We start from the raw sequence: 18,018 nt of genomic DNA, 5'->3' as shown, positions 1-18,018 counted from the left end.
CTGACGCTTTTATTTATTCTGTTTACACCATCCTGGCACAGGATAGGGCCATGTCCCAGGCACGTGCGGAGGAAAGCAGACCCCTGCTGTTGAACACCTGCCCCCTGCCAGGCACGCCCTGGGCCTTCCACGTGCCCTCCCCTGCCATCCCCAGGACGAGCCTGGGGAGCTGGTCCCATCAGCAACCTTTCTTCCTAGATGGTGAGACTGCGTTTGGAGCCATTTGACTGCCCACAGTAATCTGGAGGAGCTTCTTATGGATGGGCTCGCTTGGTGGTGCTCAAACATGCCTGGCATCAGAGGCCCTGAGGGAATTGTTTGTTTTTTAATCTACAGATTTCTTGGTCCCTTCCCTGGAATGTCTGAATTAGGAGGTCTGGAGTGGGCCAGAGAATATATTGATTTGTCCACTTGTTTTCACAGGGCTCCACAGGTTCACTGTGATGAAGCCCTATGTCAGAAACCCTTGGTCAGGGAAACAGCGGTCTGAGATGGAATGTGGGCAGAGTTCAGAGTCCAGTCCTCGGGCCACAGTTGGTCTTGCACAGGATGCTCCGTGGCTCAGTCTAACCAAGCCACTCTGGTTTGACAGGTTGTAAGAGAAATTAAATCAATGCCTTCTCACTGTTTCAAGAGGTTAGAACAAAAGGGAGTATGGAAAACTAGAATTACCCCCACCCCCAGTACAGTGAGGAACCTGCAGATTAAAAGAGGGGCCGTCAGGAGGTCCCATGGGTGCTCAGAAGTCAGCTTTAATATATGGGTTCAAGAGTGGAGCAAACTGAAACGCCTGGTCAGTGTGCCTCTTGAAATTCGCCTTTGAGGTTGGCCAGTGGTCACGGCGGGAAGCTGAGACACGGCTACTTCAGCCTGTGTGTTGTGTGTTGACTCTGGAGCGCCTAGGAGGATCAGGAGCCAGCAGCTGGGAAGACTGCTCCAGGAAGACCGGAAGTGCTGCACCTGATGTGGGACAGGCTGAGGGTTTTCTGAAAACCGTCCTCAGGAGGGAAAGGCTGGGCTGGGAACAGGCACGCGTGCAGTTCTTCTGGTTCTTCCTGGTCTTAAGTAGAAGAACCTGGGTGGTACAGAGGAGCCCCCCACCCTCTCCAGCCCTTGGCAGGTTCCTGCTGGAGGGGGTAAGTTTAGCAGATCCAAGTCCAGGAACAATGAAGGAAGAGCTGTGACTGAACACTGATTTCAATCGGCCTGCTTCCCGCCACACCCACTGCGGAACCACCCCCTTCCTGCATTTCCACAGGAGCCCCCACCTGACCGCTCTCCTTCTACCCTGGCTGAACTGCTCTCCAGAAAGAGGGTGTCAGTTTTTAGTCACTGCCCCTCACTTTAAGCTAATGGATAGAGTAAGAATTTTAAATCTCTTCAGACATTAGAGTTTTAATTGGATAGGTTAGCAACTTGAAGGGAGAAAAGTGACATGTTACCCCCAGATAACTCTGAAGGAAATCTCCAAATACACATACAAAATTATTAATTTCCTACATTAGCAGTTCTGTTGAAGAAAATTGCTGGGCAGCCGGTCATATCTGGGAGGATAAGTCAGGTTCATATCATGATCTTAGTATCGCAGTTTAGCCTAGAGCTTCACAAACATTACATTTAAAGACTATTCAGACATTGTGAAAGGAATGAGAACGACTTTTTGTATCTTTTAGTCTTAGTGCCAAGATGACAGGAAGGTGCCAAAGATTCTAAATCTAAATTTTGGGAAAAGTCACATCAGTGCCTGAACTTGGAACGAATCTAGCTCTTTCCATTTTCAGCCCACAGCTGCTGCTGCTGCTGAAGTTCTCTGCTGCTGATCCTTCCTGCCGTTCCCATCATACACAGGCAGACACAAACACAGGGCCACGGAAAGAGAAAAGAGGAAAAATCCGCACAGAGACTGAGAAGTTAGTCTTCATTTAAAAGAGAAAATTATATACATATTAAAAAAAAAAAAACCCAACCCTTCAGAACCTGCAAAATGTTTTAAATAGAAAAATTATCCAGAGAGAAGTATGCACAGGTTTAATTAAGAGGTGGACCCTCTAGCTAAACTGACTTCTCAAAACATACTTTGCTCATTCCAAGTGAGCACACTGCTCTTTGGAAGGCAGTTTAAACATATTATTCAGGACCCCAGGGACTGGTTCTGACCATCTGGGATAGAAGGACATTAGGCAATACAATGATCTCCCAGGTGCGCGGGGCTGAGAGAGGAATCCGATGACAATGGCTTCCCCCTTTGCTGGGAAGGCACAGCAGCCAGTTTGTCCTTGATTTTCTGCTAGACTTATGCCGAAGAAAGCCGTTTAACCAAGTGTTCTGGAGTCAGTGCCCTGCCTCTCCTCAGGGCCGGGAAGATTTCAGAAACTCATTTCAGGGAGCCGGGACAGAGCCAAGTGAATATTTATTAGCTTCAGCTTATTTGTCGCAGAGGAGGGCATGGCTACCGATTCCTTGTTGGCTGTGATACTCAAAAATGAGGATTCTGGAAGCTACAAAACTTTCAGCCCCATGAATGAGAAATGATTCTGAACTATAGTGTCAAGAAAAACAAATGAGAGCATCCCCTCAGTATTCTGGGCAGGACTTAGACAGATCTTAAAATGGAAAAGTCAACTTTCTGGTAATTGGGGCTGAACCTGCCATCTTAGGAGCAGCCCGTCAGACTCCAAGGATCAGAGTGAGTATCTTACAGGTGGGAAGGGGGCCTCTCCTCAGGTAAAATGGAAACGCACCCCTCAACGACCAACTGCTTCAGCACAGACACACCTGCTCTCAGGTTTCACGTCAGACATCAAAGGTCCTCTTGAGGCACAGGAAGAAACGGTGACAGCAGTGACAGTCAATTTTACTCACCGAAGAGAAAAAACCGAACACCCCCAGATCAGCAGGCCAATGAATGCTGACCATGATGGTGGCCACCAGCATCGGCATCTCTGGCCCCACCAGGGAGGATGGATGCCATTTGCTGATGACTATGTGCTTAGCCTACACTGACCTGTGTTATCTTTCTAAAGTCTCTCAGCAGTTGCATGGTGATGATAAAATTATTCCCAATTCACAGCTGAGGAAACTGAAGCTCAGAGAAGTTAAGGGACTTGTCTGACATCACACAGTTAATATGTGGTAGAGAATTCAAAATCGGGTCAGTGATTCTTAGTGAACCAACTTATGGTTGCTGGGGGAAGGATGGGGGGACGGGACAATCAGGGAGCGTGGATGGACAAGTACACCTCTATTTAAATAGAGGTGCTCCTCCATTTTACCTGAGGAGAGGCCCCCTTCCCACCTGTAAGATACTCACTCTGGTCCCTGGAGTCTGACGGGCTGCTCCTCTATTTAAATAGATGTACACATCTATTTAAAATGGACAACCAACAAGGACCTCCTGCATAGCACAGGGAGCTCTGCTCAATGTCATACAGCAGCCTGGATGGGAGGGGAGTTTGGGGGAGAATGGATACACGTGTATATATGGCTGAGCCCCTTCCCTGTTCACCTGAGACTACCACAATCTTGGTACTTGGCTGTACCCCGATACAAAACTAACAGTTAACAAAAAAGAGGCCTCAGCTCTTAACCCAGGAGTAAAAGAGCCCTGCAGCTATAATCCAGATGGAAGGGGACTCACATGGTGTTCCCCAAGCTGTCAGTTCAAAGGGCAGGGGGCATTCCTGCAAAGTTCAAGATGACAAACCCTCCAGGCCAGGTCATGTGACACCACTGGCACTAAAATCCCTTTAGTGGCAAGTGAAAATGACGGCAGCTCATCAGAAAGTTATCAGTTCTTCATTTCAAAAAAAAATACTACAATGAACTATAAATGATCTTACACTGACACTTTCAAATAAAACTTGTAAGCCTTACAGAGACGTCAACTTCTAGAGCTCTCATTTCCTAGTAGCTTCATCCTGCAAGGTCAACAGGTGATGGGTCAGGAGAGGCGGGGAACTATAAACCTGCAACGGTGATGGACTCCTCCACGGCCATCCAAGTCAAGCCACAAACTTCTACTGGGTCATCCGCTTAAGTTTGCCCACTCTCCCCCAGAGAATAGAAAAGTGAAGGAGTTTTACAGGTCTGTTCTTCTTCAACTTTTCACTTTCAATCAGGACATACATTCGTTACTAAAAAAACTGCTGAGAGCACCATTTCAGGGCATCCTCGGCATACGAATTAAACCGGATTCCCCTTCCCCAGCTTTCACCCTTCCCCCAAAGTAACAAGAGGCCATTTTTCTGAAGGTCGTCTGAACAATTTCAAAGGCTATAACAAATCAAAATGTTCCCTGCATCTAATATCAAACGGGGCTGATGCCAACACTTATTAGAGAAATCAGATTCAAGCTTCCCCCAGCCTCCTCGACCCAAACACACACACACATCCAACTTTGAAGTGGGAAGAATGCGGGGATCAGAAATTACCCTGGAGACAGCTCTGGCTGTCTTTGAAGGTTCCCTTTGATACCACCATTTCTTCTCCTCTCTTGCGCTAGGAGGCTAAAAGCTGCTTTTTTTTTTTTTTATTATTGATATGGAGTAATTAATGAAGCTATAGCATTAACATAACCTAAATCCCCTAATAAGATAAATTCATTGGAGACACTTGCATTTTTTTCCAGCTAGGTCTGACTGTGTGAAGTCGTAACAACGGCCAGGTAGTCAACCTCAAGCGGACTCTTGGCATGCTGAGTCAGGGCTCTGGGCTCCTCCCTGATGACAGCGCAGAGCGGGGCAGCAAGTCTTAGCAGCACTTTTATATTTTATTAGAGGAATTAATCTACTGGTGCTTGGCATCAAAAATATGCGTCCAGGTAAAGAGGATGATCAGGGTAGAGGTGGTGGTTGTTAGTGCAGAGTGACAGCTAGGCTTGGTGGGACTGTAATGGGGTGGGGGGACCTGCCAGAGCTGGGAATTGGGGGTGGCTCAGGGCTGCTGTTGTGCCAGAGCAGCTAAGTAAACCTTTTAGACGCTGGCTGCCTTGGATTTGGAAGATACAACTGCAGGCAGGAGGAATTCAGACCCTTGGAAGCTGAGGCAAGGCTTTCGAAGCCACAGCCGCTGGGTCCGGGCAGCGGCCCACCCCAGGCAAGCGCTCAGGCACCAGCTCAGCAAATGCAGGGCTGTGCCTCTGGAACAGCACAAGTGCAGGCAGAGACTGGCTCTCACGGACCACACCTCGAGCGCCAATGTCCTTCCGAATGCCACGTTTCATCTGGGATGCGCCAGATGGTTCAACACACAGATGACACTGATGCAAGTGTATATAAATACTGAAGTTCACATATACCAGGATCACTTCTGAAAACAGAACACTAATAATGTCTGCATGACTTTCTTTTTACCATTTGTAAAGTACTCTGAAAAAAAAGGGGAGGGGGCGCTGATCAAATTGGCTAGGTGTAGTTTCTGGGCAGAGCAGTCATGTGAGCGCTTCTCTGCCAAATGTGGTAGATGTGCCTTTAAAATAACAAGGGGACTCCAACCTCTCAGCCCTGCTCTTTTGACTTTCAGGGTCCCTGCAGATCACTGGGGCCAAAGTATGCCGTTGTAGCAGGGAGCAGGGGGCCTCCCGGGTCCCCTCTGTGAAATGACTCAGGAGAATTCAGGCTCCCGGGCACACATGCACCTTCCTTCTGGGGAACAGAGACCCACGCTCATCTCTCATCCGGAAACCATGACCCGTGTGCACGTGTGTGTGCCTCCTTTGTTCTTTACTTATGACGAGAGACCCTGATGCGGGGAAAGACTGGGGGCATGAGGAGAAGGGGATGACAGAGGATGAGATGGCTGGATCACATCACCGACTCAATGGACGTGAGTTTGGGTAAACTCCGGGAGTTGGCGATGGACAGGGAGGCCTGGTGTGCTACGGTTCATGGGGTTGCAAAGAGTCGGACCCGACTGAGCCACTGGACTGAAGTGATGATGTCAGTCCCCGCTGCTTTGTCTAATACCCATCTCTAATTTCCTTGTTTCCTGTCTCTAATTTCTGACTCTCCACTTTTCCATCCCAACTAAAGCATTTTCACATCCCCAGGGGGCTTTTTCATTATCCCCTCCCACACATTATTACTCTACGGTGTTCCAGGCCCTGCTGTATATCCACAGGAGGGAAAGACACTCAGGACAGAGCCTGGGCCCTTGAGGAGCTGCTGGCAGAGGGAGGTTTGAGAACTGGCTCCGTGTGTGAGTGGGGGCAGCCACTTTCCCACTCTGGGTCTCAGGTTCCTTATCAGAAACATGAGTCTAACAGTGGTCCCTAGGATTCTGTGACCACTGGAGGTTCAGTCTGCTTTGTACAAGGCCTGCGAGAACAAACATGGAGTACGCCAGTATTTTTATTAATTACGAGGCAGACGCGTCAACAAACAACTAGGATGTACTAGTTCCAGTACCAGAAAATGACTGTTCAAAACACTACAGAGGTAAGAATGATGATAATGTGTGCTATAAGTTGAGGGAAACCCAGGCCTGCTATCTCTGGAGCCTGTGCACACAGAAGAGGCCTCCAGGGGAAGGGGGACAGGACGAGAAGAGAGACGGCATTTGGTCAGTGCAAAAGGAAGAGTAAGTATGTCAGCTGAGCAGGAGGTGCAAACATCCCAGGTCAAGGGCGCAGAGCAGGTGTTAAGCGTGTGGAAGAACCTGGAACATTCTGAGAGCCACAAGGAGCACAAAAGGCCGGAAGGTAAGACAAAACACCTGCAGAGAATGACGGCAGATGAGGTCAGGACAGGGGGCAGGCGCCAGGTCACTAGGCAGTTCTGTGTCTTGCTAAGGGGTCTGGATTTTATTCTACAAGCCAGAGATTTCAGAAGAGTGTTTTGCCAAACGCCAATGTCACCATACACTCCGAGAATAAGGGAAGAAAAAAACGGATGGTCAAACTGGTCAGGAAGAGACTGTGTACTACACACCCGTCTTGGGAGATTCACAAGGCACATGGGCAAACTCCAATCTCTAAGAATTTCTACAGTAGAGTCCCACTGAACTTTCTCTAACCCCGAGTTTCCCAAACTCTTTCAATCATGGACTGCTTTGTGCCCAATGTCTACTTACATGCCACTTTTCTGCTCTGGGCAATGGGGAGATGGCAAAAAGCAAGAAATCACCCCCTTGACTGTGTATTTCAGGAAGACGGCTCTGGAGGCCAAGTGAAGGACAGATGGGGGAGGGAAGCAGGACTAGACACAGGAAGTGAGGAGGCCGAGGCTGCAACTTGGTGGAGAAACAAGAACTGAGGACAAGTGGAGATGGACGGGAGGCGCCCGGCTGCAGGGATAGAGAGAGACTCGCTAGAGCCTGCCAACAGACTCTGAATGGAGGAGGCAGGCCTGAGCAGTTGGCTGGCACAGTCACCCTGGGTGGGGACCGGCCCAGGGGTGTTGAGGCTGATTTTGGACAGGTTGCACCTGAGGTCCAGCTGGGGAGGAGGTCTGACTCTGACACACATCAGCAGGGATCTCCATGAGGGGACACGGGAAACCACCAGGACACGAGGGTGGCTGAGAGGCAGGAGTGCAGCCGGGAGGGAGCCCCTGGGGAGTCTGGGAGGCAAGCGGGTGGAGGGGAGGAAAGGACTACCTCAAACAGCTGAGGAGGAGGAATCAGAAAGAAATTCTAGAACATATACACGTGAGATCATTCTCTAACCACCGGATTTAAGTGCAGAATAAAAACAATACTAGTTATCACTTACTGAGTATCAACTAGGTGGCAAAGCCTTCGCATGATTTTGGACACTTTCAGTATGGGGCAGTTAAATAAATATCATGTTAAGACTGATGTGGGTGCTGCAGAGTAGGCAAAACCTCTACTCCTTGTGCTATTTCAAATCCTGAAAGATGATGCTGTGAAAGTGCTCCACTCAATATGCCAGCACATTTGGAAAACTCAGCAGTGGCCACAGGACTGGAAAAGGTCAGTTTTCATTCCAATCCCAAAGAAAGGCAATGCCAAAGAACGCTCAAACTACCGCACAATTGCACTCATCTCAATTCAGTTCAGTTCAGTCGCTCAGTCGTGTCCTACTCTTTGCGACCCCATGAATCGCAGCATGCCAGGCCTCCCTGTCCATCACCAACTCCAGGAGTTCACCCAGACTCACATCCATCGAGTCAGTGATACCATCCAGCCATCTCATCCTCTGTCGTCCCCTTCTCCTCCTGCCCCTAATCCCTCCCAGCATCAAAATTTTTTCCAATGAGTCAACTCTTAGTAAAGTAATGCTCAAAATTCTCCAAGCCAGGCTTCAGCAATACATGAACCATGAACTTTCTGATGTTCAAGCTGGTTTTAGAAAAGGCAGAGGAACCAGAGATCAAATTGCCAACATCCGCTGGATCATCGAAAAAGCAAGAGAGTTCCAGAAAAACATCTACTACTGCGTTATTGACTATGCCAAAGCCTTTGACTGGGTGGATCACACAATAAACTGTGGAAAATTCTGAAAAAGATGGGCATACCAGACCACCTGACCTGCTTCTTGAGAAATCCGTATCCAGGTCAGGAAGCAACAGTTAGAACTGGACATGGAACAACAGACTGGTTCCAAATAGGAAAAGGAGTACGTCAAGGCTGTATATTGTCACCCTGCTTATTTAATGTATATGCAGAGTACATCATGAGAAACGCTGGACTGGAAGAAACACAAGCTGGAATCAAGATTGCTGGGAGAAATATCAATAACCTCAGATATGCAGATGACACCACCCTTATGGCAGAAAGTGAAGAGGAACTAAAAAGCCTCTTGATGAAAGTGAAAGTGGAGAGTGAAAAAGTTGGCTTAAAGCTCAACATTCAGAAAATGAAGATCATGGCATCCAGTCCCATCACTTCATGGGAAATAGATGGGGAAACAGTGGAAACAGTGTCAGACTTTATTTTTGGGGGCTCCAAAATCACTGCAGATGGTGACTGCAGCCATGAAAGTAAAAGACGCTTACTCCTTGGAAGGAAAGTTATGACCAACCTAGATAGCATATTCAAAAGCAGAGACATTCCTTTGCCAACAAAGGTTCGTCTAGTCAAGGCTATGGTTTTTCCTGTGGTCATGTATGGATGTGCGAGTTGGACTGTGAAGAAGGCTGAGCGCCAAAGAATTGATGCTTTTGAATTGTGGTGTTGGAGAAGACTCTTGAGAGTCCCTTGGACTGCAAGGAGATCCAACCAGTCCATTCTGAAGGAGATCAGCCCTGGGATTTCTTTGGAGGGAATGATGCTGAAGCTGAAACTCCAGTACTTTGGCCACCTCATGCGAAGAGTTGACTCATTGGAAAAGACTCTGATGCTGGGAGGGATTGGGGACAAGAGGAAAAGGGGACGACAGAGGATGAGATGGCTGGATGGCATCACCAACTCGATGGACTTGAGTTTGAGCAAGCTCCGGGAGTTGGTGATGGACAGGGAGGCCTGGCATGCTGCGATTCATGGGGTCGCAGAGTCGGACATGACTGAGAGACTGATCTGAACTGAACTACTTGTACTCTAAGTTCAGAGTATGCTTCACTTGTGTCCTGAATTCAGTTTCTCTTCTAGTACACAGCTTTTACATATTTGTAAGTCCTCGGAGAGCACGGGCTGAGACTCACCCAGGGGTGACTATGAAGCTGTAAATCATGAACAGAAGCCACAAAAATGACCACTGACTCGGGCTCTGGGCCAGAGTCTCCCCTGACCCAGTCTTGTGTCTACTGTTGCAAAGGAGTTTGGGATTTCTTGCTTAGACTCGCCATCAGAGTTGATGAGTCACACTCCCTGGGTCATGCTTCCCCCGATTACCTACTTTATTCTCCGCCCTTGCTCCAGAGGCATTTTGGTCTTTCCAAAAAGAAAGGGGAAAGCTTCCCTTGAGGCATGCTTTCCTCTCCATGGGGAGATTCACGAGAACCTGGCAGAGCCCTGGGAGTGAGAATAGCTGCCCACGGTGACAACACTGGAGTGGAATGTGGAAATTCGAAAATGCTGGGTTCCTTGATCAAAATAGAGACCTCGTTACTGTATGGGTCACACCTCTTACATAATGCACAGGTATGTGCTAAGCTACCTTCGTCACCTGTTTTTGGAGAGCGTCCTATCCTCATTATAACATGGCCGTTGGGTGCTAAGTGCTGGTACTAACAAACTTTTACATTTTAATGGGATTCATGAAAAGAAGGGAAAGCTCCAGGGAGAGGGGAAGACGGAGGCTCAGTGCCAGAAGTGACCAGGGCACACCTGGGTGGTTTCTCTGGCAGAACGCTCATCACGCTCTGGAAGCAAACACGAATGCAGCCTGTCGGCTTCTATTAGCATCCTCTCGTGCTCGATCTCCATACGGAGAGTGTGCAGTCCAGAGGAATCAGGGCTTCACAAGGGTGGGTGTCCCATGAAGCAGTTCAGCCATGGAAATGACTCCTCTTTTTTCAACAGCAGTATTCAGCACGCACCACTATGGACAAGCAGCTTCTGGGGTGCCCCGTAGTTCTGAGGAAAGGCCGGTCGGCAGGCTGTGTGTCAGACTCACTTGAATTTTCCTCATGGTTCTCGGAAAAGCAAAATGCTGAACCCTAGGCTATTGATGTGCTGCATGACTAGGCAGAGGGGGGAAAAAAAGGAAAGAAAAGAAAGAAATCCATTTCCTCAGAAGACACATTTAATGAGGCAACTGGGGTCCAAGGTGATAAATTAGAAATTCAACTAAGGGTTTCAGGCTTAAAGGAAAAAAGCAGAAGCTTGATGAAAAATGCAAGGGGAGAGAAATGTTTTTTTGTAAAGCACTCGGCTTCACACTGATAAATCTACGCTTGTTGATCATTTCAGCTATGATTGCCAGTGTTTAATGTCATTCATCTGGGACTCGACTACATTTGTTCTGGGATACAGAAAATAACGGAGAAAACAAAAGACGCCAGCATGCTTACCTTGCCATCTTCTGTGTAGACGTTTTCATTATACCCCTTCACTATCGTTCGATCGATGAACAGGCTCCGCATGACGACGATCACTTTCAACACCTTTCCCAAGGTCACCTGGCAAAAGAAAGGGGGCAAACCTGAGTGCTCACCATGAACACACGAACCACACATGCTGGCAACCTGAACACTCCTCTGTGCACACGCGAACCACACATGCTGGCAACACAACAAGCAGAAAGCCACCTCTGTCTGCTTCCGAGAGATGCACCAGTGGACGCGTGGAGGACAGCAGGCATGGCGGTCACCCTTGTGCCAGCCTCCTAAGGCATTTAAGGTGGTGCAGGTCCCAGCTCATCTAACCCTGAATTTACTTATAATTTTGACTTATAAACTCTCAGGGTAAGTTCTAAATGTCTGTTTGCTGGATAAAGCAAATTTCCCTTTTATTTTTTTCTGTCTTAAGATTACTTTCTTGAAAGGTGACCCTACGACGGAGGCCTTGCAGGAGTTAGTGAGCACATTTGTTTCACACGATGGAATGACCCTTCGTACACTCACGGAATATGCAGGGAGTACAATACAGACACCACATACCCCCTGGTCGAACTGTCTATTTTTAACAGCTGGTGGAAAAGTGGGGCAGTTCTGAAGGTACATGAGAAGCAGTTGAGTCTTATCTCCAAACAGGAACACGATCCTGTAAATGCATTTAAGCGTTTTCCCTTGAACCTAAGCACCAGGACTTCCCTGGTGGTCCAGTGGTTAAGACTGTGCTTCCACTGCAGCAGTACAGGCTCAGTCCCTGGCTGGGGAACTCAGATCTGGCAGGCCATGCGCTGCGGCCAAAGACAGACAGACATTACCAACACCAGCTGTAAAAAGTGCAGTTTCAAACACGCCTGGGGAAAGCGGCTCCCCAGGGGGCTCAGTAGTAAAGAATCTGCCTGCCAATGCCGGAGGCGCTGGTTTGATCCCTGGGTGGGAAAGCTCCCCTAGAGTAGGTGATGGGAACCCACTCCAGTATTCTTGCCAGGAGAATGCAATGGATAGAGGAGCCTGGCAGGCTACAGTCCACGGGGCTGCAAAAGAGATGGACACGACTGAGAGACTAGACAATCACAAAGGGGAAAAACAACCTGATGTGCTTGCTGAACAGACTCAGCCCACAAGACAGACAGCACCTTCCATTCTTTAAGGGGCTCACGTAACCCTTCCGATACTTTGTCAAGCCTCTTCATCTCCTAGATGAGACCCTACAGACAGACTGGGCACAGGACCCAAACCAAGGCCCACTGTCTAGGCTGTTCCGTGAAGCTCTGACATCACAGAATTGGCTACAGGGAACCCTCTGGGCTCAGACCAGAGTCTCCCTGCAAACAGCACTCCTAATGTTGCAACTCCAGTGTGCAGACTGTTTCTGGAGGTGCCACCTCCAGCCAGCCTTCCCTTATTCCCCATTTCCTACAGTTTTTACCCTCAGTTCAGTTCAGTTCAGTCGCTCAGTCGTGTCTGACTCTTTGCGACCCCATGAAACGCAGCATGCCAAGCCTTCCTGCCCGTCACCAACTCCCAGAGTTCACCCAAACCCATATCCACTGAGTAAGTGATGCCATTCAGCCATCTCATCCTCTGTCATCCCCTTCTCCTCCTGCCCTCGATCCTTCCCAGCATCAGGGTCTTTTCATATGAGTCAGTTCTTCGCATCAGGTGGCCAAAGTACTGGTGTTTCAGCTTCAACATCAGTCCTTCCAATGAACACCCAGAACTGATTTCCTTTAGAATGGACTGGTTGGATTGCCTTGTAGTCCAAGGGACTCTCAAAAGTCTTCTCCAACACCACAGTTCAAAAGCATCAATTCTTCGGCACTCAGCTTTCTTTATACTCCAACTCTCACATCCATACACGACTACTGGAGAAACCATAGCCTTGACTAGATGGACCTTTGTTGGCAAAGTAATGTCTCTGCTTTTAAATATGCTGTCTAGGTTGGTCGTAACTTTTCTTCCAAGGAGCAAGTGTCTTTTAAATTCATGGCTGCAATTACCATCTGCAGTGATTTTGGAGCCCCCAAAAATAAAGTTTGTCACTGTTTCCATTGTTTCCCCATCTATTTGCCATGAAGTGATGGGACCAGATGATATGATCTTAGTTTTCTGAATGTTGAGCCTTCAGCCAACTTTTTCACTATCCTCTTTCACTTTCATCAAGAGGCTCTTTAGTTCTTCTTCACTTTCTGCCATAAGGGTGGTGTCATCTGCATATCTGGTTATTGGTGTTTCTCCTGGCAATCTTGATTCCAGCTTGTGCTTCTTCCAGTCCAGCATTTCTCATGATGTACTCTGCATATAAGTTAAATAAGCAGGGTGACAATATACAGCTTTGACTGTACTCCTTTTCCTATTTGGAACCAGTCTGTTGTTCCATGTCCAGTTCTAACTGTTGCTTCCTGACCTGCATATAGATTTCTCAAGAGGCAGGTCAGGTGGTCTGGTATGCCCACCTCTTTCAGAATTTTCCACAGTTTGTGGTGGTGATCCACACAGTCAAAGGCTTTGGCATAGTCAATAAAGCAGAAGTAGATGTTTTTCTGGAACTCTCTTGCTTTTTCAATGATCCAGCGGATGTTAGCAATTTGATCTCTGGTTCCTCTGCCTTTTCTAAAACCAGCTTGAACATCTGGAAGTTCATCGTTCACGTATTGCTGAAGGCTGGCTTGGAGAATTTTGAGCATTACTTTGCTAGCATGTGAGATGCGTGCAACTGTGCGGTAATTTGAGCATTCTTTGGCATAGCCTTTCTTAGGGATTGGGATGAAAACTGACCTTTTCTAGTCCTGTGGCCACTGCTGAGTCTTCCAAATGTGCTGGCATATTGAGTGCAGCCCTTTCACAGCATCATCCTCACCCTACTGTCCCCAACAACAGTTTCTCTCCTTGATCAGCCCTGGGTGTTGGTGAACATTACTAATACCAGGTTCCTTCAATAATGCTGAGTTGATCTGTATTTCTATATGCCCTCAATGGTACAGAATACAAAAAGGTTAAGAAAAAGACATGATACTTTTGTTTATATTTAAGAGAATGTTAATAAAAGCATCTTACATCTGCATAGTACTTCTAAATTCTGCTATACCATGTAACATTTAATGGGTCATTTCTTGTAAAATGAGAAATCACTATTTAAGGATGCCAATAAACTGCCAAGGCAGGAACAGAAACTGCCTTTAATTTACGTGTAGTCTTGGAAGGAAGCAAGGGAAGGAAAGGAACCCAGTTATAGTTTGGTAGTCATAAGCACTGAAGTCCCTCCCATCAAGAAGCTTCCACAAGCCTCTTATCCTTATCCATCAGAAGGCAGACAGAATGAAAACCACAATCACAGAAAACTAATCAAAAAGATCACATGGATCACAGCCTTGCCTAAGTCAATGAAACCAGAAGCCATGTTGTGTAGGCCACCCAAGATGGACGGGTCATGGTGGAGAGTTCTGACAAAACGTGGTCCATTGGAGAAGGGAATGGCAAACCACTTCAGTATTCTTGCCTCGAGAACCCCATGAACAGGATGAAAAGGCAAAAAGATAGGACACTGAAAGATGACCTCTCCAGGTCAGTAGGTGCCCAATATGTTACTGGAGAAGAGCGGAAGAAATAACTCCAAAAAAAAATGAAGAGACGGAGCCAAAGCAGAAACAACGCCCAGTTGTGGATGTGACTGGTGGTGGAAGTAAAGTCCGATGCTACAAGGAGCAATACTGCATAGGAACCTGGAATGAATCAAGGTAAATTCGAAGTGGTCAAAGAGAAGACAGAAAGAGTGAATATCAACATTTTAGGCATCAGTGAACTAAAGTCAACTGGAATGGACGAATTTAATTCAGATGACCATTACATCTGCTACTGTGGGCAAGAATCCCTTAGAAGAAATGGAGTAGCCCTCATAGTCAACAAAAGAGTCCAAAATGTAATACTTGGGTGCAGTCTCAAAAACAACAGAATGATTTCTGTTCATTTCCAACACAAACCATTCAATATCACAGTAATCTGAGTCTATGCCCCAACCACTAATGCTGAAGAAGCTGAAGTTGAATGGTTCTATAAAGACTTACAAAATCTTCTAGAACTAACACCCAAAAAAGATATCCTTTTCATCATAGGGGACTGGAATGCAAAAGTAAGAAGTCAAGAGATACCTGGAGTAACAGGCAAGTTTGGTCTTGGAGTACAAAATGAAGCAGGGCAAAGGCTAACAGAGTTTTGCCAAGAGAACGCACTGGTCATAGCAAACATCCTCTTCCAACAACACAAGAGATGACTCGACACATAGTCAGCACCAGATGGTCAGTACCGTAATGAGATTGATTATATTCTTTGCAGCCGAACGTGGAAAAGCTCTATACAGTCAGCAAAAACAACAAGACCTGGAGCTTACTGTGCCTCAGATCATGACTTCTTATTCCAAAATTCAGGCTTAAATTGAAGAAAGTAGGGAAAACCACTAGAACATTCAGGTATGACCTAAATCAAATCCCTTACAATTATACAGTGGAAGTGACAAATAGATTCAAGGGATTAGATCTGATAGAGTGTCTGAAGAACTATGGATGGAGGTTCGTAACATCGTACAGGAAGGAGGCTGTGACAAAACCATCCCCAAGGAAAAGAAATGCAAAAAGGCACAGTGGTTGTCTGAGGAGGCCTTACAAATAGCTGAGAAAAGAAGAAAAGTGAAAGGCAAAGGAGAAAAGGAAAGATATATCCATCTGAAGGCAGAGTTCCAAAGAATAGCAAGAAGAAATAAAGACTTCCTAAGTGATCTATGCAAAGAAATAAAGGAAAACAATAGAATGGGAAAGACTAGAGATCTCTTCAAGAAAATTAGAGATACCAAGGGAACATTTCATGCAAAGATGGGCTCAACAAAGGACAGAAACAGTATGGACCTGACAGAAGCAGTAGATATTAAGAAAAGGTGGCAAGAACACACTGAAGAACTGTACAAAAAAGATCTTCATGATCCAGATAACTATGATGGTGTGATCACTCACCTGGAGCCAGACATCCTGGAATGTGAAGTCTAGTGCGCTTTAGGAAGTATCACTACGGACAAAGCTAGTGGAGGTGATGGAATTCAAGCTGAGCTATTTTAAATCCTAAAAGATGATGCTGTGAAAGTGCTGCACTCAGTATGTCAGCAAATTTGGAAAACTCAGCAGTGACCAAATTTTCCAAATTTGGAAAACTTCCCAGTGGACCGGGAAAGGTCAGTTTTCATTCCAGTCCCAAAGAAAGGCGATGCCAAAGAATGTTCAAACTACCGCACAACTGCACTCATCTCACACAGTAGCAAATATTCCTGGGCTCCAAAATCACTGTGGACAGTGACTGCAGCCACAAACTTAAAAGACGCTTGCTCCTTGGAAGGAAAGGTATGAGCAACCTAGACAGCATAATCAAAAGCAGAGACGTTACTTTGCCGACAAAGGTCCATCTAGATAAAAAGCTATGGTTTTTCTAGTAGTCAGGTATGGATGTGAGATTTGCATCATGAAGAAGGTTGAGCACTGAAGAATTGATGCTTTTGAATTGTGGTGTTGGAGAAGAGTCTTGAGAGTCCCTTGGACTGCAGGGAGATCAAACCAGTCAATCCTAAAGGTCTATGGATGTAACAGAAGCAGAAGATATTCAGAACAGGTGGCAAGAATACACAGAAGAACTACACAAAAGAGATCTTAATGACCCAGATAACCACAATAGTGTGATCAGTCACCTAGAGCCAGACATCCTAGAGTGCGAAGTCAATTCCTAAAGGAAATAAAGTATGCATTGCAGCCCAATATTCATATTAATATACTAATTAATATTAATATCAACAATTCCTAAAGGAAATCAGTCCTGAATATTTATTGGAAGGACTGATGCTGAAGCTGAAGTTCCAATACCTTGGCCACCTATGTGATCTTTCTCACTGGGAAAGACCCTGATGTTGGGAAAGATTGAAGGCAGGAGGAGAAGGGGATGACAGAGGATGAGATGGTTGGATGGAATCACTGACTCGATGGACATGAGTTTGGGCAGGCTACGGGAGTTGATGATGGACAGGGAAGCCTGGTGTGCTGTAGTCCATGGGGTTGCAGAGTCAGACACAACTGAGCAACTGAAGTGAACAGAATTAAAGTCATAAGCACTGAAGTTATAAGCACTGAAGTTAATTGTCTCTTGCTGGGCTACAGTGACGGTCCAGCACACCTCCTCCAACGGGGCTACCATTTCCAACATATTTTAACTCTCTTTACTAATAAGCATAGAATTTCTTAGAATTTCTGCTAATAAGCAGAAAACTGAGCAACTGTTTCCTTAAAAGAAGCAAGATCTAGCTGACTTTAACTCATAAAAAGAGAATTTTGATATTTTAAAGTTAACTAATAGTAAGAGTTAATAAAGGCTTACTAGGGGGCAATTGAAAATTAGAGAAAAAAGGAATAAATTGTTTATAGTCTTTCCATCCAAAGAGAATCACCATTAACATTTGGGGTACTTCCTTTCAATCTTTGTACTATCAAAGATTCATGGGTTTTGAATTTTTCACGTTTATAACTGAAACTAAATATATAATTTCAAGTCAAAAGTTTATTTAAAATTATGAGGTAAGCATTGTTCCATATTGCTGTGCAGTCTTCAAAAATGGCAAGACATGTGGGTCTAGCATTCTACTGAGTGGATATACTGTAATTTCTTTAACCTACTGTTGGACATTAGTCGCTTCCAAATTTTCCCTAATATTAATATTGGGCTGCAATGTGTACTTTTGTTCACCTGGCTTTTGCTGTGTTTGGGATTATTTCCTGAGGATAGGTTTGTAGAGCTGTAATTTACCGGGGTGAACAGTACAAATGTTTTGCAGCTTCTGATACAATCTACCAACTGCTAACCATAAGGGTTAAGAACACTACTGTCTGCTCTCCACTCCCATCAGCAATGGGTGCTATTAAAACATAAGTCCCTGGGACAGCAAGGCGATCAAACCAGCCAGTCCTAAAGGAAATCAACCTTGCATCTTCACTGGAAAACTGATGCTAAAGCACCAATACTTTGGCCACCTGATGTGAACAGC

The 18,018-nt window shown here is 46.2% G+C and overlaps 1 protein-coding gene across 1 annotated transcript in view; it reads right to left on the bottom strand.

Moving 5' to 3' along the window:
- Window positions 1–18,018, bottom strand: part of MED27 (mediator complex subunit 27) — a 217,781-nt gene that overhangs the window by 20,700 nt on the left and 179,063 nt on the right. Inside the window, exon 5 of the mRNA XM_005902761.2 lies at window positions 10,911–11,018. Within this exon, the coding sequence (XP_005902823.1) occupies window positions 10,911–11,018 (108 nt within the window). The remainder of the gene's footprint in view (window positions 1–10,910; window positions 11,019–18,018) is intronic.

The sequence above is a fragment of the Bos mutus genome, chromosome 11 (assembly GCF_027580195.1).
Source record: "Bos mutus isolate GX-2022 chromosome 11, NWIPB_WYAK_1.1, whole genome shotgun sequence".
NCBI classification, from domain to species: Eukaryota; Metazoa; Chordata; class Mammalia; order Artiodactyla; family Bovidae; genus Bos; species Bos mutus.
The sequence above is the reverse complement of the archived record's forward strand: the minus strand, read 5'-3'. Positions and strand labels throughout refer to the sequence as shown.